The sequence below is a fragment of the Anomaloglossus baeobatrachus genome, chromosome 4, assembly GCF_048569485.1.
Source record: "Anomaloglossus baeobatrachus isolate aAnoBae1 chromosome 4, aAnoBae1.hap1, whole genome shotgun sequence".
Taxonomy (NCBI): domain Eukaryota; kingdom Metazoa; phylum Chordata; class Amphibia; order Anura; family Aromobatidae; genus Anomaloglossus; species Anomaloglossus baeobatrachus.
The window spans coordinates 389,502,657-389,527,377 of record NC_134356.1 but is presented as its reverse complement, the minus strand read 5'-3'; the positions used below and the strand labels follow the sequence as shown (position 1 = coordinate 389,527,377).

At 51.2% G+C, this 24,721-nt stretch overlaps 1 protein-coding gene across 2 annotated transcripts in view; it reads left to right on the top strand.

Moving 5' to 3' along the window:
• SUV39H2 (SUV39H2 histone lysine methyltransferase) overlaps window positions 1-24,721 on the top strand; it is a 90,433-nt gene that overhangs the window by 20,736 nt on the left and 44,976 nt on the right. For both annotated transcript variants that reach the window (XM_075345241.1, XM_075345242.1), the window contains exon 3: window positions 11,975-12,646. In XM_075345241.1, the coding sequence (XP_075201356.1) occupies window positions 11,975-12,646 (672 nt within the window). The remainder of the gene's footprint in view (window positions 1-11,974; window positions 12,647-24,721) is intronic.

Genomic DNA, 24,721 nt, shown 5'->3' with positions numbered 1-24,721 from the left:
AGACTTCTAACCACTCCGATGATGATTCCGATGCAGCACCCCTGCAGGACTCAGAGCAGGCGGCTGATATTCGGCGTATGGTGAATAGCCTGATAGAAGCAGTAAACCAGACCTTAAAGGTACAGGTGGACCCCGTCTCCTCCCAGAGCACCCAGGTCTCGTTTAAGCGGATGAAGCGGGCCCAAAGCGCATTCAGCGGACATCCAGAATTCGCTGAGTTACTGCGCAGCCACAGGCAACAGCCGGACAAGGTATTTACCAGCGGTAAGTCCATTGATTTGCATTATCCCTTTCCTGAGGGTCTTCGAAAGGATTGGGCAGGCTCCCCTGTGGTCGACCCCCCCCCCCCCCCCCAATCTCCCGCCTGTCTTCTCACACAGTCCTTCCACTCACTACCAGTACGTCTCAAGGACCCCACGGACCGTACTATTGACAGGTTGGCCCGTTCCGCCTTCGAGGCAGCGGGCACATCCCTCTCACCGGCCTTTGCCTCGGTTTGGGTTGCGAAGGCACTGATGTCCTGGGCGGACACGCTACGCTGCGGACTCCGCGCCATTCCTGCCAATCCGGACCTGGTCCTCATCGCCTCGCAGATTTCCCTCGCGGGTGAGTACCTGCTCAATGCAGCCCTGGCATCTGCCAATTGTGCGGCCCAGGCCGCCAGCAACAATGTGGCCATCCGTCGAGCCCTCTGGCTCCGGTCCTGGAACGCGGATGCGGCCTCTAAGGAGTCACTGACTTCCCTGCCCTTCCTAGGGGAACGTCTTTTCGGAGATAAGCTGGACCAGTTGATCTCCGATGCGACGGGAGGAAAGAGTACATCTCTCCCCCAATTGCGCCCCAAGCGCTTCCAGAATCGGCGCCCCACCGCTCGTTTCCGGCCCTTTCGCAGCTTCAACTCCACTCCCCAGCCGCGAAAAAGCCGCTCTCCTCCGAGAGACAGGAGGACCCCGTCATTCAAAACCAATCCCGCCTGGCGTTCACGTCCCCGCCAGTCCACGAAATCCTCTTCCGGTTACCGCCGACGCTCCTCCAAGTGACTCGCGGTCGGCGCGCAACAGCGCCAGACTCGTGGGAGGGCGTCTGTCTCGTTTCCAGCATGTGTGGATCCCCCTGACCACCGATGCCTGGGTCAGAGAGATCATCACCTCAGGCTACAAAATAGAATTCGAGTCAAAGCCACCGAGACGTTTTTTCCTACCTCGCCCTCCCGAGTCTCCCGCGTTCTTTCACTCCATAGACTCCCTCCTCCAAGCCGGAGTCGTGGTACCAGTCCCTCCCGCAGAACATTTCAAGGGGTTCTATTCCAACCTTTTCGTGGTCCCCAAGAAGGACGGCTCTGTCCGCCCCGTCCTCGACCTAAAGCTTCTAAACAGGTCGGTGAGGCCTCGGCCGTTTCGAATGGAGTCACTCCGGTCCGTGATCGCGTCCATGGATGTCGGCGAATTCCTGGCATCGCTGGATATTCAAGACTCCTATCTTCACGTCCCTATAGCCATCTCTCACCAACAGTTCCTCCGCTTTGTGATAGCGGAAGATCACTTCCAGTTCACGGCTCTTCCTTTCGGCCTCGCATCCGCCCCCAGAGTCTTTACGAAGATCATGGCGGCTGCCATGTCCGTCCTACATTCCAGGGGTGTTATGGTCATCCCGTACTTGGACGATATGTTGATCAAAGGTTCTTCTTTCAAAGACTGTCGTCTTGGGGTTCAGGTCACGATCGACACCCTTTCACGGTTAGGGTGGCTGATCAATCGGAAGAAGTCCTCTCTGACCCCGGCCCGACGGATCACCTTTTTAGGCATGGTATTCGATACCACCCAAGGGCGAGTTTTCCTCACACAGGAGAAGATGTCCTTCCTGCAACGAGGCCTCCGCGCTCTCCGGCGTCAGCGCCAAGTTTCCATCAGGTTCGGCATGCGAGTCCTCGGTCGTATGGTGGCGGCGATGGAAGCGGTACCCTTTGCACAGTTCCACCTCCGGCCCCTCCAGCTGGCCTTGCTGAAGAAGTGGAACAGATCTCCCTTTTCTCTGGACCGCAGGTTTCATCTTTCGCCGGAGACCCGCCACTCCCTCCGTTGGTGGATCAATCAACGCAACCTCGCGTCAGGAAGGTCATTCCTCCCGCTCCACTGGAAGATAGTGACCACCGACGCCAGTCTCCAGGGCTGGGGGGCAGTGTTTCGGCATCACACAGCGCAAGGCCGATGGACACCGCAGGAGAGCTGTCTCCCGATCAACATTCTGGAGATAAGAGCCATCCGGCTAGCCTTGCAGCAGTTTCGGCACCTAGTACAGGGTTGCTCGGTCAGGATCCAGTCGGACAATGCGACGGCGGTGGCGTACATTAACCACCAAGGCGGCACAAGAAGTGTCGGGGCGATGCGAGAAGTCAGGAAGATTATGCACTGGGCCGAGTGTCATCACTCCCTGATCTCAGCGGTACACATCCCAGGCGTGGACAATTGGGCGGCGGACTTCCTCAGCAGGGAAGGCCTCGCCTCCGGAGAATGGTTCCTCAACCGGGAAGTCTTCAACCAGATCTGCGACAGATGGGGAGTTCCGGATGTGGACCTAATGGCCTCCCGGTTCAACTGTCAGGTTCCGCAATTCGTAGCGCGGTGCCGCGACCGCTTGGCTTTAGGAGTCGACGCCCTCACCCTGTCATGGAGCCAGTTCAGTCTCCCGTACATCTTCCCTCCGCTCCCTCTGATCCCGAGGGTCCTCAAGAAGATCAAGGCAGAAGGAATACCAGTCATCCTAGTGGCTCCGGACTGGCCCAGGCGAGCATGGTTCGCGGAACTCACTCAGCTCCTCTCAGACGCTCCGTGGCGTCTTCCAGACCGTCCAGATCTCCTGCAGCAGGGACCTCTTTTCCATCAGAACTCAAAGGTCCTAAATTTGACGGCCTGGCCATTGAATCCTGGGTTCTAGCTCAGGCTGGTTTTTCTTCAAGAGTGATACAAACAATGATTAGGGCCAGGAAGCCATCTTCATCAAGAATATACTACCACACGTGGAAGGTCTTCTTCAGGTGGTGTGAAGAGCACAGCATTTCTTCTCCTCTCGCCTTCTCCCTTCCTTCCCTATTGGCATTCTTGCAGTCAGGCCTAGATGCGGGTCTCGGTATCGGCTTTGTCAATCCTGTTCCAGAAGCCACTGGCCTCTCGTCCACAGGTTAAGACCTTCATCCAGGGAGTGGCCCACCTGGCCCCGCCGTATCGTCGGCCTCTAGAACCGTGGGACCTTAATCTAGTCCTAGGGTCGCTTCAGGGTCCCCCCGTCGAGCCCTTGCGGGATTCTTCCCTTTCTCACCTGTCTTGGAAGGTGGTGTTCCTCGTTGCCATCACTTCTATTCGAAGGACGTCAGAGCTGGCAGCTCTCTTGTCGTGCCCCCTTTTTGATTTTTCACCAGGACAAAGCGGTTCTCCGGCCAGATCCATCCTTTCTCCCAAAGGTGGTCTCCCCGTTCCATCTAAACGAAGAAATTGTCCTTCTGTCCTGTTCCCTCTCACAGCTTGGAAAGGTCCTTGCACACCCTGGACCTGGTGAGCGCCCTTAGAATTTATGTCTCCAGAACCGCGCCGTTCCGTAAGTCGGATGGTCTGTTTGTCCTTCCTTCTGGTCCCAAGAAGGGTGAATCGGCATACAAAGCCACAATTGCCAGATGGATCCGTTCTGCCATATCTGAGGCCTATCGGATTCGGGACAAGTCGCCGCCGCGGGGGGTAAGGGCGCACTCTACCCGAGCAGTGGGAGCCTCTTGGGCGATTAGGCATCAGGCGTCGGCCGACCCAGGTCTGCAAGGCCGCCACCTGGTCCAGCCTGCATACCTTTACTAGGTTCTACCATGTTCACACCCAAGCATCGGCAGATGCTAGTTTTGGAAGAAAGGTCTTGCAGGCAGCAGTTGCACACCTGTAATAGGGTGACAGCATTCAATTATAGTACAAGCCCGCCGAGGGAGGTCGTTTTCTTCCTATCTGCGGTGCTTCTGTATTCCCACCCAGGGACTGCTTTTGGACGTCCCATGGTCCTGTGTCCCCCAATGAAACGATAGAGAAAGTAGGATTTTTGTGTACTCACCGTAAAATCTCTTTCTCTGAGTCTTCATTGGGGAACACAGCACCCACCCTGCTTGGTTTTTTGGTTGTTTAATTGCATTTGCCTGCCATTTTCAGCGGTCTTATGTTCATAGACCTCTTGTTCGCACGGCTGCATTATTTTAGTTATAACTTTGTTTTATGTATGGTGATTCTGGTACTCCTCCTAATGCTTGTGCACCAAACTGATCTGAGCCCGCCTCCGGCTCGGGGTGTATACTGCTAGGGAGGAGCTAACTTTTTATGTTTACTTATAGTGATGAGCGAGTATGCTTGTTACTACTCGGTACTCGCACGAGTATCAATGTACTCGGGCTACTCGGCGTGGACCGAGTAATCTCGCGATACTCGTGCTGTACTCGTGGTCTTCATGTTGGCGCTCTTTTTACAGCCATCCCTTATGCAGGGATTGGCTGGCAGACCACTGCAATGCCACAGCCCTGTTGTGGAATTGCAGTGATTGGCCAGCCCGCACAGCGTGACCGTGCCTTTAGCCCGACACTTCCCCGCTCGGCTACGGCCCCTCCCGCACTCCACTCCGCGTGTATATATATATATATGCACGCTTACACACACACGCACGTTTTTTTTTTTAATTTACAGTTTTATGGTTTCTACATGCTGCCGGGGGTCATTTCAGAATAATACTCGGGTCTCCCATAGGATAACATTGGGCTCGGTGCTCGGGCCGAGTACACGAGTATTTTGAGATGCTCGGCCCGAGCCTCGAGCTCCCGAGCATTTTAGTACTCGCTCATCACTATTTACTTAGTGTCAGCCTCCTAGTGACAGCAGCATAACCCATGGTCCTGTGTCCCCCAATGAAGACTCAGAGAAAGAGATTTTACGGTGAGTACACAAAAATCCTACTATTTATTATTATAGCGCCATCAATTCCATGGCGCTTTACTTGTGAAAGGGGTATATAATAGGGACAAGTACAATAATCATAAACAATACAAGACACAGACTGGCACAGGAGGATTAGAGGTCCCTGCCCGCGAGGGATCACAGTCTACAAGGGATAGGTGAGGATACAGTAGGTGAGATACCAAGCATATGTAGTATAGTTTTTTTTGTTTTTTTTGTTTTTGGTTATTTTTGGTTATTTTTTTTTCACCATTTTTTTTTTTTTTTAAAAAAAAAAAAAAAACAACTTACTTTCGACCACAATTTTCCAAAATGCATGACATTTTCATTTTTCTGGATCCGGGGCTGTGAGAGGGCTTTTTTGTTGCACCATGAGCTGACGTTTTTACTGATAGTATCTTGCAGAAGATATGTTTTGATTAGTATTTTATTTTTTATTGCAATGTTGCAGCAGATAAAAAAAAAAGAAAAGAAATACAACACAATTCTAACATTTTGACTTGTTTTCTCATTACACCATTTACGGATCGGATTAATTTTTTTATATTTTGATTGGACTTTTATCTAGAACTGTAGTAGACTTGCACCTGCTATCCTTCAATCACTTGCAGTATACATAGTATATCACAGGTACCCTGATGATGAAGTGAAATGCGCCCCCCCCCAAGCACCTGAAATACTCTGACAGTGTCATTTAACATTATTAACACTTGATGTTAGGGGCAGATAATTCTTAACGGAGTCGGCAATCCCAATTGGATATGTCAGTCGGATGTGTGACTGAAGCCTAAGTTCTGTCTGATTTTATATATATTTTCTGAGGGCAATAGAGTAGAATTGATGAGTTCACACATCTATTAAATTCACAGGTCTGAGAACAAGATTTACCTAAAAATGTTGCTTTAGCCTCAATTTATTCACTTTTACAAGAAATAGACAACAAAATGTGTTGCCCAGTTTCTTCTGAGTGTGCCGATACCCCACATGTGGTCAGGAACCTGTTTGGGCACATGGCATGGCTCGGAAAGCGATCAGCGCTATTGATTTTTGAAACTCAAATTTGGACAACGTGTTGCATTTGCAGAGCCCCTGAGCTGCCAAAATGTAGAAATGCCCACATGTGATCCCATTTGGCAAATTAAACCCTATAATGAATTCACCTATTGATGTGGTGAAGATTTTTACCCAATAAATTACACAGAGTTTTATTAGATTGGGCTGTGAAAATGAAAATCGTAGGGTTTTTCCTCTAAAATTTCATTTTAGCCTCAAAATTTTAATTCACACAAAGATTAACAGGAGAAAATGGACAGGACAATTTATGAATTTTTACCAAACGTGGCAGTACCCCATATGCGGTTACACTAGTATTTGAGTACATGGCGGAGAGCAGATGGGAAAGAGCGCAACTTGGTATTTAGAATGCAGATTCCGTTTGAATAGATTGTGGCCTCTAGTAGCCAAGCCCCTGAGGTGCCAAATGACCATAGACCATTTTAGTGGTAAAAATGTAAAAATTTTTATTAGCTGCAAATTTGTCAGTTACACAAGGGTTAAAAGGTGTATATGGACCCTAAAATTTATTACGCAATTTCTCCTGAATGCAGTGATGTCCTATATGTAGAGCTGGTCGAACAAGCAGAAAACCAAACTGGCGGGTCCCTGCTGAATTTTTTTTTTCTTCAGCGCTCTATTGGGAGACCCAGACGATTGGGGTATAGCTACTGCCTCCGGAGGCCACACAAAGCACTACACTAAAAAGTGCAAGGCCCCTCCCCTTCTGGCTATACCCCCCCGTGGTATCACGGGTTCTCCAGTTTTCAAGCTTTGTGCGAAGGAGGTCAGACATCCATGCATAGCTCCACAGATTTTAGTCAGCAGTAGCTGCTGACTATTTCGGATGGAAGAAAAGAGGGCCCATATAGGGCCCCCAGCATGCTCCCTTCTCACCCGTTGATGGTGTTGTAAGGTTGAGGTACCTATTGCTGGTACGGAGGCTGGAGCCCACATGCTGCTTTCCTTCCACATCCCCCTGGGGGGCTCTGAGGAAGTGGGATCCTGCCGGCCTCAAAGCTCTGACGCCGGGCTCCATCCACAGACCCATTTGAACCTGCTGGATACGGAGCTGGAGTACCGTTCAGGGACATGGCCCTGCACCATTACAGGTACTCTGTGTCCCCGTACACACAGGCACAGCACACTCCAGACTTGCTGGGTGTGCTAGTGCGCCGGGGACAGTAAAGGGTTACAGTCACTGCAGCTTTGCTGAGTGACTGTGTATTGGGAACTACCGCGCCGGACGCTCCGGGAGCGGCGGCGCGGCTGGGACTTGTAGTTCGCCGGGGACTGGGCGCCGACCGCGCTTTTACGGCGGCGGCGCTTATAAATCCAGTCCCCGGCTTCTGCGGCCTAGTGCCGCTTCGTTCCCGCCCCCTCCCTGTCACTCAGGGAAGGGGACAGACGCTGAGCAATCAGCAGCGCCGAGGGCTGGAGCCTTATTTACATGCTCCAGCCCTCTCACTGCACACTGTCGGACGCCGGATTCCCGCTCTGACTTGGGGCACGCCCACGGCCCGCCCCTCCTCACACGAGCTGGGGAAGACGCCGGCAGCCATTACTGCAGTCCGAGCTCGGACTTTCGGCAACCAGGCAGGACGGTGGCGACCATACACCCGCTTATAGGCGGGCGGTAAGCGGCACACATAGTGCTGACCCCAATATATACTGCAGTGTGTACATGTGTATTTTAACTGCATAGGTCGCTATATGCCCGCTTGGAGAGCGACACATCAGCAGCAGGAAAGCAGGTGTGCTAAGGCACAGGCTTTCTAGGCTGCTTGTATTGCACGTACTGAAGTGTTCATTTGTGTTTATGCTTGTATGCTATACACTGCACTGTACAGTCGCTAGTCTTAGCTATATTCTCCTGGAATGGCTAGACTACAGCAGCAGAAAACCAAGGGTGCTGGGGCACAGGTTTTTTTCTATGCTGCTTGTATTGCATGGGCTGCAGTGTGCATTTGTACTTGTGCTTGTATGCTATACATTGCACTGTATGGTCACTCTTCTGGGCTATATTCCCCTAGATGACTAGTCTACAGCAGCAGAAGAGCAGAGGTGCCAGGGCACAGGCTTCTATGCTGCTTGTATTGCTTGTGCTGCAGTGTTCATTTGTACTTTATGCTTGTATGCTATACATTGCACTGTACGGTCACCAATCTTGGCTATATACTTCTAGATGGCTAGTCGGCAGCGGCAAAAAAGCAACACAGATTTTCAGTGCTGTTTTTACTACATGGGATGCTGTTCATGACACCGTCCCATTGTGTGCATGCTCCCCTGTAGCACTTCGTCTGCCGGGGTCTCTAGCACTTCGTCTGCCGGGGTCTCTACTAGTCGTGGCCAAAGAAACCACCTGTCATCCCTGTCCAAGGACAGGGACGGAGTTGCAGTTTCGACAGATATATTGTCATAAGATAGAGACTTGCAGTCCAGACAGGCCATGGGCAATCTTCCTGACCAACCTCATTTGGAACGGGGGGGGTCCCAGGAGGACTCTCTGTATGATAAGGCAGCTCTCCAGGACTTTGATCCTGACATCGCTATCAATCCGGATACACCGGATGGTAACGCCATACGGAATGATCCTATAGCGTCCATCAATGGAAGGTTGGATCTTTCTCCCTCAGCTCCCCCAGTGGAGGAGTCAGCTTCACAGCAGGAGAAGTCCCTTTTCAGTATCTCAAACGGATATTGAGTATTTTTCTGGCCACGCTGACTTCAGAGAAGCAGTCCAGAAACACCACGCTTACCAGATAAGCGTCTTCTCCACACGGCGCCCATGCGCCGTTCCGATGCACTTTTTGTCCTTGTCGCTGGTCCGCGCAAGGGGTTGCAGGCTTCTAAAGCCACCCTGGCTCGATGGATCAAAGAACCAATTCTAGAGGCCTACCGTTCTGCGGGGCTTCCGGTTCCTTCAGGGCTAAAAGCCCACTCAACCAGAGCCGTGGGTGCGTCCTGGGCATTACGACACCAGGCTTCGGCTCAACAAGTGTACCAGGCAGCTACCTGGTCCAGTCTGCACACTTTCACCAAGCATTATCAGGTGCATACCTATGCTTCGGCGGATGCCAGCTTAGGTAGAAGAGTCCTGCAGGCGGCAGTGACACCCCCGTAGGGGAGGGCTGTTTTGCAGCCCTAACATGAGGTATTTCTTTACCCACCCAGGGACAGCTTTTGGACGTCCCAATCGTTTGGGTCTCCCAATAGAGCGCTGAAGAAGAAGGGAATTTTGTTACTTACCGTAAATTCCTTTTCTTCTAGCTCTTATTGGGAGACCCAGCACCCGCCCTGTTGTCCTTCGGGATGTTTTTGTTGTTTGCGGGTACACATGTTGTTCATGTTGAACGGTTTTTCAGTTCTCCGATGTTACTCGGAGTTAATTTGTTTAAACCAGTTATTGGCTTTCCTCCTTCTTGCTTTGGCACTAAAACTGGAGAACCCGTGATACCACGGGGGGGTATAGCCAGAAGGGGAGGGGCCTTGCACTTTTTAGTGTAGTGCTTTGTGTGGCCTCCGGAGGCAGTAGCTATACCCCAATCGTCTGGGTCTCCCAATAAGAGCTAGAAGAAAAGGAATTTACGGTAAGTAACAAAATTCCCTTCTTTAAAAAAAGCAGATCCAGTCTGGAATCTGGTACTCTTATAAGTCTATCGGAACCAGTATCCAGAGATTAAAAATGTTGGTAAAAGGGATAGGGGGGAAGGAGCGGGTGCGGTGTACTCACCGAACCTCCATCATGGCAGCAAGCTACTTCCAGGTCACGCTTTCCCTTCCGGAGCCAACAATCAACCCTCATTCAACATTCACTGCTTTCCCTGCCCACCAGTGTGTATAATTGGTTGCAGTTAGACGCGCCCCCACCCTGAGTGGGAGTGTGTTAGCTGACTGCAACCATTCAAAGGCACCTGGACGACTGGTGGGCGGGTAAAGCAGTGCAACTGTCTGCGGGGGAGTATCGTGGTATAAAAATAAATTAATAAAAGAATCTGTGCAGGGTCCTTGTATTCTGATACCAGCACATATAAAGCCCACACTGCAGCCCCCAGCTGTCTGCCTTTATTCTGGCTGTGTATCAGAATAAGGCCAGAGTCACACACTTGCGCGAGTCTCGCATTGCATCACTTGGCAGCACACACTCTCCTGACAGGAGCGTGCATCTGCATGTAGTTCTATGCAGCTGCATGCTCGTGTTCGGGGGGGTGCAGCTGCCAGGTGATGTGATGCAAGACGAATCATACAGTCTTTGTGAGTGCAACGTAAGGCTCGAGTCACACTTGCGCGAGTCTCGCATCGCATTACCTGGCACGGCCTGATGCTCTCCACACACGAGCATGCAGCTGCATAGAACTACATGCAGCCGACCCGCTCCTGTCAGGAGACTGTGTGACTGTGCTGGGTTATGCGATGCAAGTCCCTTGCAAATGTGACTCCGGCCTAAAAGGACCTGCATGCGTTTTTTTTTTTTTTTTTTAACTTAATTTATATAAATAAAAAAAAAACAACGTGCGGTCGCCCCAATTTTGGTACCAGCCAAGATGAAGCTGACAGCTTGGGCTGTATTCTCAAACTTAGGAGGTCCAGCCTAAAGATATCAGCCACCCGCAATTGTCGCATCTATTAGATGTGACAATCCCAAAGCTTTATCTTGCGCTTCCCTATTGCCCTAGTGCGGTGGCAATCGGGGTAATAAGGAGTTAATGGCAGCCACTAAGTCATGGATTAGTAATGGCAGCGTCAATGACACCCCCCCCATTACTAATCTGTAAGTGACAGTAAATAAACACACTGAAAAAATCTTTTATTTGGAATAAAATACAAAACCCCGTCCTTTTTCACCACTTTATTAACCTCCACACACCCCTGAAGGTCCGACGTAATCCACACGAGGTCCCATGACAATGCAGCTCTGCTACATCTGAATATCACGGAGTGGCCACAGAGCATTATGGCTGCCCGCTGTGAGTGCAGAATGAATAAGCCGCCATGAGCGGTGACTGGATGCAGGGAGACGCGGTCACACAGGCTGGGGTGCGTCTGACTGCAACTAATCACAGACGCCAGGCCGGCCGGTGGGTGGGGAAAGCCGTGCATATGAAATGAGCGGCACAGGGAGGCAGCAGGAGCAGCGTACAGGAGTGCGGTAGCAGCGTACAGCCGGCCGGACCCCCGGTAAGTATGAAGCGCTCGCTTCATTCTTATTTTCTTTATTTTTCCTATATTTTTTTTAAATTCTTTGAAATCCGGATCAAACAGCCGGAATCCCGGGTCCGGCACCCGGGCAACTTTGAAACAGGTCAGGTCAGTCCAGGTCCACTCAGCCCTACCTGTATGTCATCAGAATCTACTATTTGGCCACACGGCAGGGCTGAGAGGAAATGAGTGCTATTTGTCTTTTGGAGCACAGATTTTGCTAATATAGCTTGTGTTTGACAGGTGCAGAGCCCCTAAGGTGCCGGAATAGCAGAAAAACCCCAACGGTGACCCATTTGTAGAAATTCTGCCTCTGGAATAATTTATCTACGGCTGCACTGACTATTCTGTAGCATCCACGCCACGCTCTTTTCATGCCAGTTTAGTGCCCATACATTGTGCTCCCATATATTGTAGCGCCCCTATACATTTTTATACTGATTTTTACTCTGTGGGCCCTCTGCAGCCAGTTTATCTATTCTGTGATTGTGATTATACAACCCCCAACCTGGTGAGCACATCGTTCCATTGTACTCCGTTACCACCCTGTTAAGACCCTATTGCGTTCGTGGCTCTTCCAGTTTTCTTCTCTCTAGAGCGGTCTGCCCTGAAGATTGGGAAATGTCTTAGTGAGTGATACTAGCCTCACACACACGACTATAGTCACCAGCTGTAGAGCTTGTACATACAGTCCGTGTGCGCTACATATGGTTCTTATGTTAACAGCTCGCTCTTCTTTGTTCTTGTAGGGTACTGAATATTTCCTTGTGAAATGGAAAGGATGGCCAGAGTCGCATAACACATGGGAACCCAAGCACAACCTGAGATGTTCATCACGTTTGAAGCAGTTTTACAGCGACCTCTTCAACTATGTATCCCAACTTAAGTCTGGTAAAGCAAATGTGTTTACAAACAGCATTAAATGTTTGGATCATTCGGCTGCCGACTATGTAGTCAAGAAGGCTAAACAACGAATTGCACTCAAGCGATGGGAAGAGGAACTGAACAGAAAGAAAGCCCACGATGGAATGCTGTATGTAGAGAACGATGTGGATCTGGAGGGTCCCCCCAGAGACTTCTATTACATAAATGATTATAAAGCCACTCCTGGGGTCAACACTTTGGAGGAAGCCATTGTTGGTTGTGATTGTACAGATTGCTTTACTGGGAAATGTTGCCCTACTGAAGCAGGGGTTGTTTTTGCATACAATGAACACAAACAGATTAAGATCAAACCTGGACGACCTATTTATGAATGCAACTCTAGGTGTAAATGTAGTCTGGATTGTCCAAATCGTGTTGTACAGAAAGGGCCTCCCTATTCTTTGTGCATCTTTAGGACACACAATGGATGCGGCTGGGGAGTTAAAACACTTCAGAAAATCAAGAAGCACAGCTTTGTCATGGAATATGTTGGCGAGGTATGCTATATAACTACCTTTCAACCTTTTTAGCTATTGTGAATCAGTGCTGAGCCTATAATATTTTGTTTGATAGTATTTTGTATAAGATATTATAAATGCCTGTGTCTATGAAGGGTAACAGTTGGGAACAGCGACAGTCGTGCTGCTAGTCTGAACGGAGTGCTCTCATATTGTATGGAGAGGCAGGTTTCACTGTGTACCATGAGAGAAGCGCAGATTCAGAGCAGTGGGTGTAGACTCTAATGCAGAAAGCACACAGGTGCGCTTATTTCTGCTGAAAAATTACCACCTGTGAGAACGACCGGTAACTTAAGTGACTGTCTCTGCACCATAAAATTAAAAATTTTGTTCTTGAATAGCAGGTAAATTGCATAGTTGCTTATTTTTACAAGCACTTTTCAATTTTGCCCTTTCTTTATCGTTCCTATGAGAGACCCAGACATTGGGTGTATAGCTTCTGCCTCCGGAGGACACACAAAGTACTACACTCAAAAGTGTAGCTCCTCCCTCTGAGCTTATACACCCCCTGGAGATCCAGATCTAACCAGTTTATCGCTTTGTGTTCAGGAGGTCACATCCACACATGCATTCTCATCTGATTTTTTTCATTTTTTGGAAAGAGTTTGAAGAAAAGCGGGTCCAAGCCTGGACCCCCGGCATGTCCCTTCTCACCCCACTGTGTCGGCGGTGCTGTTAAGGTTGATTCCCAGGCTGGAGCCTTACATGCCGTGCTCATTCACCATCCCTCCGGGGCTCTGGCTTGAAGTGGGAGCCAGCACGGTTCTCCATGCTTGGCATGAGACCGGTCTCCATCCGCAGCCCTTTAGGATCCTGCTGGACCGGAGCACTCATCCCCAGGGACTGGCTACCCTGCGTCTCAGCAAGCTAAGTACCTGAGACGTTTATTTGTGGGGGTCCCTTGTACTTTATTGTGGTGGGAGCGTGTGCTGAGTGATTTTTATGACATTTCCGGCGGGTTCTCTGGCTGTCGCCTGAGAACCGCGCCGATGGTGCCTGCGCGCCGGCCGCACCGCTCAAATTTAGGCCCCGGCTTCGCCGGAGGCCTACTTCGGTTTCACTGCCCTCGCATGTCATTCATGCAGAGGGACAGCGCGGCTCCGCCCAGCGGCCGTTCTACAAAGGGGAGAGACACTCCTCACTGAGTACATGTCTCCTCCCCTGTGAATCTCTTTGGCCCTCCAGATCCCGCTCTCAGAGTGAGTCCCGCCCCCTCTCTTCACTCCGGTGGCCATTTTCTCAGCGTTTTCCCTGTGATCACCACTGGTCTGCAGCATCCCTGCTGAGGTGCTTGGGAGTCCGGGCTTCGGGATCTGGAGGGCACACAAACCGCTCCAGCGGTCTGGTAAGCCACAACCTCTGGTTGTGGATCTTCTGTATATACTCTCTGGGGGTCATTCTGGCAGAGCCCTCACTCCAGCAGCATGTCTCACACAAGGAGCAAGGCGCCAAAGCTGGTTTCAGTATGCACTGCATGTAAGCTCCTGCTGCCGGAACCGAGCACCTATCCACATTGTGATGCCTGCTCTAACCTGACGTTGCCTCAGCCTGGAATCGCCCCCCCAGGGGTCTCTCAGGCTGCTCCGGCTCCTGTGGCTGAACCCCCGGCTTGGGTAGAATCCTTAACCAGGTCTATCTCCCAATCTTTTGCTGATTCCATGGGACATCTGTCCAGGACTCTGCTGAGCATACATCAGCCCCCGTCGCAGGGTGCCTCTGCTGCTAGGTCTCTCTCAGGACCGGAGCTCACAGAGGATTCATCATCTGGTCCCAGGCCCCGTCCTTCTAATAAGAGACGCAGGGCCCCCTCTCCTTCGCCCCGCGGCTCGGTTTCAGAAGCTGACTCGCAGGATGAGGAGGATACCTTTACTGGGGGCTCGGAGACTACCTCCATGTGCCCCATTGGTCTGTCCGACAGTGACTCGGATGTTAGTGATTTGATTGCGTCCATTAATTCTGTACTGGATCTCAATCCGCCAGTATCAGAGGAACAACCCTCTCTGGCAGAAAAGCACAAGTTTACCTCGCCTAAGAGGACGAAGAGTGTGTTCTTTAACCACTCCAGTTTTCAGGCCGCTGTGACCAAGCCCAGGGCCTGCCCTGACAAACGCTTTCCAAAGCGTAGTTCTGATGACCGTTTTCCCTTTCCACCTGAGGTGGTCAAGGAGTGGGCTCATTCACCAAAGGTAGACCCCCCGGTGTCTAGACTCTCAGCCCGGACCGTTGTATCAGTGGCTGATGGCACCTCGCTTAAGGATTCCACAGACCGCCAGGTTGACCTTCTGGCCAAATCTGTATTTGAGGTGGCAGGAGCCTCGTTCTCCCCGACTTTTGCAGCAGTGTGGGCTCTCAAAGCCATCTCTGCTTCTCTGGAGGAGATGCAATCCCTTACTAAGGAATCTATGCCTGAGATGGTTGCCTTAACTTCCCAAGCTTCGGCTTTTTCATCCTATGCCATGTCTGCCATGCTGGAGGCTTCTCACCGCACTGCGGTGGCTTCGGCTAATTCCCTCGCTATCCGCAGGACCTTGTGGCTTCGAGAGTGGAAAGCAGATTCTTCTTCTAAGAAGTACCTTGCGGGGCTCCCTTTTGCTGGGTCCCAGCTGTTCGGTGAACAGCTGGATGAAATTATTAAGGAAGCAACTGGCGGGAAGAGTACTTCCATGCCACAAACCAAAACCAGGAAACCTGTCCAGGGTAGGAATCAGTCGAGGTTTCGTTCCTTTCGTTCCTCCAACTGGTCGTCCTCTAAGCCCTCGGCCTCGTCCACTAACACTGCCAAGGACCAAAAATCCAGCTGGCGCACAAAAGCGCGTCCACAGAAGACCGCAGGTGCTGCTGCCACTAAGGCAGCCTCCTCTTGACTATCTGTCCGCGCCAGCAACGTCCTTAGTCGGTGGCAGGCTCTCCCACTTTGGCGACGTGTGGTTTCAACACGTCTCCGATCAGTGGGTGCGGGATATCATCTCCCACGGCTACAGGATAGAATTCTCTTCCAGCCCGCCAAACAGATTTTTTCTGTCAACTCCCCCCTGCTCCAAGGCCGTCGCCTTCTCACAGGCCGTGGCATCCTTGCAGGCCAACGGAGTAATTGTACCGCAAAGTAGAAAAAGTATAGCACTCACCGGTTAAATTGCTGTGCAGAAAAACTGTTTATTTAAACAGCGGAGGTTACATGTGCGGAGAGGGCTGGTGGGGAGAGGGAGTGTGCGCTGTAGCAGACGACGGCCGTTTCGCACCTGTCCGGTGCTTCAGCTGGTCTGATTAGGTATGACATCATATCCTTTTTATCCACATCCAAAAAAAAAAAAAAATATCAGAAATTAGAGTGTGATCCCACTAACAAGTTGAAAGAAAAACTGCGTAGCCTTTTGAATAGGCATATGATGTTGGGTTTCATTACAAAGAATAGAGCGGAAAAGCTTTTTCCTTTATTCCCTACAAAGCCACATTGGTATTTTTTACCAAAGGTGCATAAGTCTGAATTTAGACCTCCGGGGAGACCCATCGTCTCCGGTTCAGGTTCACTCACGGAGCCCCTCTCGGCATACCTTGATTGGTTATTACATCCCCTATTAAAAATAATTCCCTCCTTTGTGAAGGACACAGGGGATCTGGTGACACAATTAAATCATTTTGAATGGCAAGACACTTTTTGCTGGGCGTCATTAGACGTTGAAAGTTTATTTACAAGAATACCACAGCATTTGGGTGTCAATGTCATTATTGATATGCTGAGGGGGCTCGGTGAAGATGATTTACTGATAAATTTTGTAGAAGAGGCTCTGCTCTTTGTGTTGAAAAATAACACCTTTAAATTTGGGCATGTTTGGTACCAGCAAAATAGCGGGGTGGCGATGGGGACTCCTGTGGCTTGCACCTTTGCAAATCTCTTCCTTGCGCATATGGAAGATAATCTCATATACAGTCCTACTAATCCTTTCATAAAACACATAAAGTGTTGGGATGGGGACAGATCTCAATTTGAGTCTTTTGTGGCATACCTGAATGATAATAACTACAATATGCTGTTCACACACCATTTTGGTGATAAAACTATGGAGTTCCTTGACGTTAAATTGACGGCCCAGGAAGGGAGAATTATACGGGAACTTTATAGAAAACCTACTACTGTGAATGCTTTGTTGCATTTTGATAGTGCCCATCCGACTCATGTATTGAGATCTGTTCCCTTTAAAACCGTTTACGTGATTTTTTGCCCCTGCCACTATTTTTACATTGGGAAGACGATACGGCAGCTCTTTGTAAGATTTAGAGAGCATAGGAACTCCATTCATAGTGGAATAGGGGCAACTAGGTTAATCAACCATATAAGAGAATTTCATAATTCTGATTGCAATGTATTATCCTTTGCAGGGATAGAATTGGTTGAGCCTAACGCTAGGGGAGGTGATACGCATAAAATGCTATTAAGAAAAGAGGCTGAATTTATTATGAGATTCAACGCAACAGGCCCTCTAGGGTTAAATGATAAAAATGACCTTAGTGTGTTTCTAGGTTGATTTATGAGGCATTTGGCTTCTTCCATGTATATTTATATATGTTTGCTGAAAATTGTTGCTGAAATTCAAGTATTGTATGTATATTCTTTGTTTTTAACATATGTTTTAATTATTTGACATCAACCACAAAAAAAAAAAAAAAAAAATAAACAGTTTTTCTGCACAGCAATTTAACCGGTGAGTGCTATACTTTTTCTACTTTGCATTGCAAGATTTGTTATCTATTGATATAAGCACCCCGGTGTTTGCTTCCAGCCTCTGAATACAGGACTTTCTTTGTAATGGACAAATAGGCTTGTTGAATACTGAGTAGTGCCCTGGAATTCCTCCCTTTTTCCGGAGTAATTGTACCGGTTCCCGGCCGGGAACGGTTCAGAGGTTTCTACTCAAATCTCTTCCTAGTCCCCAAAAAGGACGGTTCCTTCCGGCCCATCCTGGATCTCAAGCTTCTCAACAAGCATGTTCAGGTGCGGCATTTTCGCATGGAGTCTCTGCGGTCAGTCATTGCATCAATGACCCAAGGGGATTTCCTGGCATCCATCGACATCAGAGATGCCTATCTGCATGTGCCAATTGCAGTTTCTCACCAGCGTTGGCTACGTTTTGCAATCGGAGAGGAACATTTCCAATTTGTGGCTCTCCCCTTCGGGTTAGCCACAGCCCCTCGAGTATTCACCAAGGTCATGGCAGCAGTGGTTGCGGTTCTGCACCTACAGGGGTTGGCAGTGATTCCTTACCTGGACGACCTTCTAGTCAAGGCTTCATCCAGCGCAGACTGTCAGCGGAGTGTCTCGCTCACTCTTGCCACTCTAGCCCAATTCGGGTGGATTGTCAATCTTCCCAAATCCACTCTGACTCCGACCCAGAGTCTCACGTACCTAGGGATGCAGTTCGAGACTCTGCCGGCACTTGTGAAGTTGCCCTCAGTCAAACAGCAGTCCCTCCAACTGGCGGTCCGCGCTCTGCTGAGGCCCCGCCGTTATTCCATCAGGCACCTGATGCAGGTCCTGGGTCAGATGGTGGCGTCAATGGAGGCTGTTCCCTTCGCCCAGTTCCATCTGCGTCCCCTGCAGCTGGACATTCTCCGCTGTTGGGACAAGCGGCCTTCCTCCTTGAACAGGTTAGTGGCTCTGTCGCCACAGACCGGGAGCTCTCTTCAGTGGTGGCTTCGGCCCCTCTCTCTGTCTCAAAGGCGCTCCTTCCTGACCCCGTCCTGGGTGATTCTCACCACGGATGCCAGTCTGTCCGGCTGGGGAGCGGTATGTCTCCACCACCGAGCGCAGGGCACTTGGACTCCGTCCGAGTCAGTCCTCTCGATCAATGTGCTGGAAACCAGAGCTGTGCTTTTAGCTCTCCTAGCCTTTCACCATCTGTTGGCGGGCAAGCACATCCGAGTCCAGTCAGACAACGCGACAGCAGTTGCCTACATCAATCACCAAGGCGGGACACGCAGCCGCCTGGCAATGTTGGAGGTACAACGCATCCTTCAATGGGCGGAGGACTCCAAGTCCACCATATGCGCAGTCCACATCCCAGGCGTTGAAAACTGGGAGGTAGATTATCTCAGCCGTCAAAGCGTGGACGGCGGCGAGTGGTCCCTGCATCCGGCAGTGTTTCAGTCAATCTGCCGCAAGTGGGGCACTCCGGACGTGGACCTAATGGCATACCGTCACAACAACAAGGTTCCGGATGCATTCGCCGCGGACGCTCTGGTCTAAGACTGGTCCCAGTTTCGTCTGTCCTACGTGTTTCCCCCTCTAGCGCTCTTGCCCAGAGTTCTGCGCAAGATCAGACTGGAGGGCCGTCGAGTCATTCTCATTGCTCCGGACTGGCCCAGGCGAGCTTGGTACCCAGACCTGCTTCTTCTGTCCGTAGAGGTGCCGTGGCATCTTCCGGACCGTCCAGACCTTCTCTCACAAGGTCCGTTTTTCCGCCAGAATTCTGCGGCTCTCAGATTGACGGCGTGGCTCTTGAGTCCTGGATCTTGACGACTTCTGGTATCCCTCCTGAAGTCATTTCCACTATGACTCGGGCCCGTAAGTCTTCCTCCGCCAAGATCTATCACAGAACTTGGAAAATTTTCCTGTCCTGGTGTCGCTCTTCCGGCCATCCTCCTTGGCTATTTTCCTTGCCGACCCTTCTGTCCTTTCTACAGTCCGGTCTGCAGCTGGGACTGTCCCTTAACTCTCTTAAGGGACAAGTCTCAGCTCTATCAGTGCTGTTCCAGCGGCGTCTCGCTCGGCTGGCTCAGGTCCGCACCTTCATGCAGGGCGTGTCTGAAATCATTCCGCCTTACCGGCGGCCCTTGGATCCCTGGGACCTTAACTTGGTCCTCACGGTTTTGCAGAAACCCCCCTTTGAGCCTCTTAGGGAGGTTTCTTTGTTTCGTCTTTCACAGGTGGTCTTTCTAGTGGCCATAACTTCCCTCAGGAGAGTCTCTGATTTGGCTGCGCTCTCTTCGGAGTCACTTTTTTGGTTTTTCATCAAGACAAGGTGGTTCTCCGTCCGACTCCGGACTTTCTTCCTAAGGTGGTCTCTCCTTTCCACCTTAACCAGGACATTACCCTACCGTCCTTTTGTCCGGCTCCTGTTCATCGCTTTGAAAAAGCGTTGCATACTTTGGATCTGGTGCGTGCGCTCCGGATCTATATGTCTCGCACCGCTGTTCTTAGGCGGTGCACCTCTCTTTTTGTGCTAACCACAGGTCGGCGCAAGGGCCTCTCTGCTTCTAAGCCGACCTTAGCCCGTTGGATTAGGTCGACCATTTCGGATGCCTACCAGTGTTCTCAGGTGCCTCCCCCGCCGGGGATCAAGGCACACTCGACCAGAGCTGTCGGTGCCTCTTGGGCTTTCAGGCACCAGGCTACGGCTCAACAAGTCTGTCAGGTTGCCACTTGGACTAGCCTGCATACCTTTTCAAAGCACTACCAAGTGCATGCTCATGCTTCGGCAGATGCGAGCTTGGGCAGACGCATCCTTCAGGCGGCTGTCGCCCATTTGTGAAGTTAGGCTCCGCCTACTTCTTAGTTGTTCTGTTTATTTCCCACCTATGGACTGCTTTGAGATGTCCCAATGTCTGGGTCTCCCATAGGAACGATAAAGAAAAAGAGAATTTTATTTACTTACCGTAAATTCTTTTTCTTATAGTTCCGTATTGGGAGACCCAGCACCCTCCCTGTTGCCTGTTGGCACTTTCTTGTTCCGTGTGTTATCACCGGCTGTTGTTGTTGACAGAGTCTCCGGTTGTTCCGGTTCTTGCTCTGTTTTTACTTGTGGGTGGCTATTCTCCTTCAGCTTTTGCACTAAACTGGTTAGATCTGGATCTCCAGGGGGTGTATAAGCTCAGAGGGAGGAGCTACACTTTTGAGTGTAATACTTTGTGTCCTCCGGAGGCAGAAGCTATACACCCAATGTCTGGGTCTCCCAATACGGAACTATAAGAAAAAGAATTTACGGTAAGTAAACAAAATTCTCTTTTTTAACAAGATGAGACGGTCTCTTAATTTTATATTTAAAGGAGTTGTCGCCTACTTTAAAAGTTAATAGGCCATATCAACGTTCAACAGAGGGTGACCTGTAACCGCAGCATTCACATTTCGTCCCATTGGAAAATTTTGGCTTGGGGCAGAATGGGTAGTCTGCACAATTGGTGGCCACTGGCTGGCAGTAGTCATCTGCCTCCCTATGCCACATGTTGATGCCTGTAGATTGGTGTGCCTACAACGCAGTGGTGAATGGGGAGGAGTGGCACAAGTCCAAGAGTTTAGGGTGCTTTACACGCTGCGACATCGCTAACGATATATCGTCGGGGTAACGTCGTTAGTGACGCACATCTGGCGCTGTTAGCGACATCGCAGCGTGTGACACCAAGGATCAATGATCGCAAAAACGTCAAAAATCGATCGTTGACACGTCGCTCCTTTTCATAATATCGTTGGTGGGGCATGCCGTTGGTTGTTCGCCGTTCCTGCGGCGTCACACATTGCTATGTGTGACACCGCAGGAACGACGAACATCTCCTTACCTGCGTCCACCGGCAATGAGGAAGGAAGGAGGTGGGCGGCATGTTACGGTTGCTCATCTCCGCCCCTCCTCTGCTATTGGCCGGCCGCTTAGTGACGTCGCTATGACGCCGAACGTCCCTTGAAGGAGGGATTGTTCGGCGGTCACAGCGACGACACTGAAAAGGTAAGTGTGTGTGACGCTGCCATAGCGATAATGTTCACTACGGCAGCAATCGCCAAATGTCGCACGAACGACGGGGGCGGGTGCTATCGCTCGCAACATGGCTAGCAATCACTAGCCATGTCGCAGAGTGTAAAGCACCCTTTCTTTGTCGCTCCATTGGGAGACCCAGACAATTGGGTGTATAGGCTATGCCTCCGGAGGCCACACAAAGTATTACACTAAAAGTGTAAAGCCCCTCCCCTTCTGCCTATACACCCTCCGTGCTCCCACGGGCTCCTCAGTTTTTATGCTTTGTGCGAAGGAGGCAGACATGCACGCATAGCTCCACAGCTTAGTCAGCAGCAGCTGCTGACTATGTCGGATGGAAGAAAAGAGGGCCCATAACAGGGCCCCCAGCATGCTCCCTTCTCACCCCACTCTTGTCGGCGGTGTTGTTAAGGTTGAGGTATCCATTGCGGGTACGGAGGCTGGAGCCCACATGCTGTTTTCCTTCCCCATCCCCTTTAGGGCTCTGGGTGAAGTGGGATCCTAATCGGTCTCCAGGCACTGAGACCGTGCTCCATCCACAGCTCCTGGGGACTCTGCTGGATAAGGAGCCGAGTATCGTCAGGGACAAGGCCCTGCTACTTTGAGGTACTCTGTGTCCCCGTGGGGACCGCGCACAGAAACACTCCAGCATTGCTGGGTGTGTTAGTGCGCCGGGGACCGCAGCGCTGACCGCGCTTGTGCCATCACACACTGCAGCGTGGCTGGGTGTGTTAGTTTACTGGGGACTACCGCGCTGACCGCCGCTGCCATTTTTACACTGCGGCGCGGCTGGGACTGTTAGTACGCCGGGGACTACCGCGCTGACCGAGCTTATACGCCGGCCGCGCTTATAACTTTAGTCCCCGGCTTTTGCGGCCTAGTCTCATTCTTTCCCGCCCCCAGGCCTGCCAGTCAGGGGAAGGGCGGGACGCTGTACAGGAGTCAGCACTGAGGGCTGGAACATGCTTTGCATACTCCACCCCCCCTCACTGTGCACAGTGGGGCACCAGTTTCCCACACTTTCTAGGGCACGCCCACGGCCCCCTCCTCTCCTCAGGACGCCGGCAGCCATTCCTGTCAGCTCTTCTGACGCTGGAGAGGGGAGACAGGCTCGGGGAGACCCAGGCAGGGATTCTGGTGACCACACAACCGCTTTCAGCGGGCGGTAAGCAGCACCTGAGGTGCTGGCCCCACTTGTGCAGACGTGTACTTATAGATTATATGATTATAGGCTATACTTTACACTGTATGGTGCACGGTTGATTTTTTTTGGCTATATACCCTCCTGGATTGCTCAGGGGAGACAACAGCATGGCGTCCACAAGAAGCAAGGGTGCCAAAACACAGGCTTACTATGCTGCCTGCGCCGCATGTACGGCTATACTACCGGCAGGTTCCACTTACCCTCATTGTGTGCAATGTTCGGCCCCTGTGGCACTTGTTCAGCCGGGGCCTCTGCTAAGGGTGGCCCAGGGGGAACCACCTGCTAACACTGTCCAGGTGACAGGGACGGAGTTTGCAGTTTTTACTGAAAGACTTTCTGAGACTATGGCTAAGATACTAGAAGCCTTGCAGTCCAGACCGGTATCTCAGACCATGGGCACTGTGGAATCATTGCTCCCTGGTTCCCCTCAGTTGGAATAACAATGTCCTCCCGGGGTGTCTCATAGATCCCAGGGTGAGGTCTCTGACACGGACCGCAGCCCCAGACCGCCTAAGCGAGCTCGCTGGGAAATCCCCTCGACATCATCACATTGTTCAGGGTCTCAGCGGGAGGACTCTCTGTATGATGAAGCGGAGGTAGCTGATCAGGATTCTGATCCTGAGGCCGCTCTCAACCTTGATACTCCTGATGGGGACGCCATAGTGAACGATCTTATCGCGTCCATTAATCAAATGTTGGATATTTCCCCCTCAGCTCCTCCAGTAGAGGAGTCAGCTTCTCAGCAGGAGAAATTCCGTTTCAGGTTTCCCAAGCGTACAACGAGTATGTTTCTGGACCACTCTGACTTCAGAGAGGCAGTCCAGAAACACCGAGTTTGTCCAGATAAGCGTTTTTCCAAGCGCCTTAAGGATACGCGTTATCCCTTCCCCCCTGACGTGGTCAAGGGCTGGACTCAGTGTCCCAAGGTGGATCCTCCAATCTCCAGACTGGCGGCTAGATCCATAGTTGCAGTTGAAGATGGGGCTTCACTCAAGGATGCCACTGACAGACAGATGGAGCTCTGGTTGAAATCCATCTATGAAGCTATCGGCGCGTCTTTTGCTCCAGCATTCGCAGCCGTATGGGCACTCCAAGCTATCTCAGCGGGTCAAGCGCAAATTGACGCACTCACACGTACGTCTGCGCCGCAAGTGGCGTCCATAACCTCCCAAACGTCGGCATTTGCGTCCTACGCTATTAATGCTATCCTGGACTCTGCGAGCCGTACAGCGGTTGCAGCCGACAATTCGGTGGCAATACGCAGGGCCTTGTGGCTACGGGAGTGGAAGGCAGATTCGGCTTCCAAAAAGTGCTTAACCGGTTTGCCATTTTCTGGCGACCGTTTGTTTGGTGAGAGATTGGATGAAATCATCAAACAATCCAAGGGAAAGGAAACATCCTTACCCCAGGCCAAACCAAACATACCCCAACAGAGGAGGGGACAGTCGAGGTTTCGGTCCTTTCGGGGTGCGGGCAGGTCCCAATTCTCCTCGTCCAAAAGGCCTCAGAAGGATCAGAGGAACTCCGATTCATGGCGGTCTAAGTCACGCCCAAAAAAGACCGCCGGAGGTGCCGCTACCAAGGCGGCTTCCTCATGACCTACGGCCTCCTCACACCGCATCCTCGGTCGGTTGCAGGCTCTCCCGCTTTTGCGACACCTGGCTGCCACAGGTAAAAGACCGTTGGGTGAGAGACATTCTGTCTCACGGTTACAGGATAGAGTTCAGCTCTCGTCCTCCGACTCGATTCTTCAGAACATCTCCGCCTCCCGAGCGAGCCGACGCTCTTCTGCAGGCGGTGGGCACTCTGAAGGCGGAAGGAGTGGTGGTCCCAGTTCCTCTTCAGCAACAGGGTCACGGTTTTTACTCCAACCTGTTTGTGGTTCCAAAGAAGGACGGGTCTTTCCGTCCTGTCCTGGACCTAAAACTGCTCAACAAACACGTAAAGACCAGGCGGTTCCGGATGGAATCCCTCCGCTCCGTCATCGCCTCAATGTCCCAAGGAGATTTCCTTGCATCGATCGATATCAAAGATGCTTATCTCCACGTACCGATTGCTCCAGAGCATCAGCGCTTCCTGCGCTTCGCCATAGGAGACGAACACCTTCAGTTC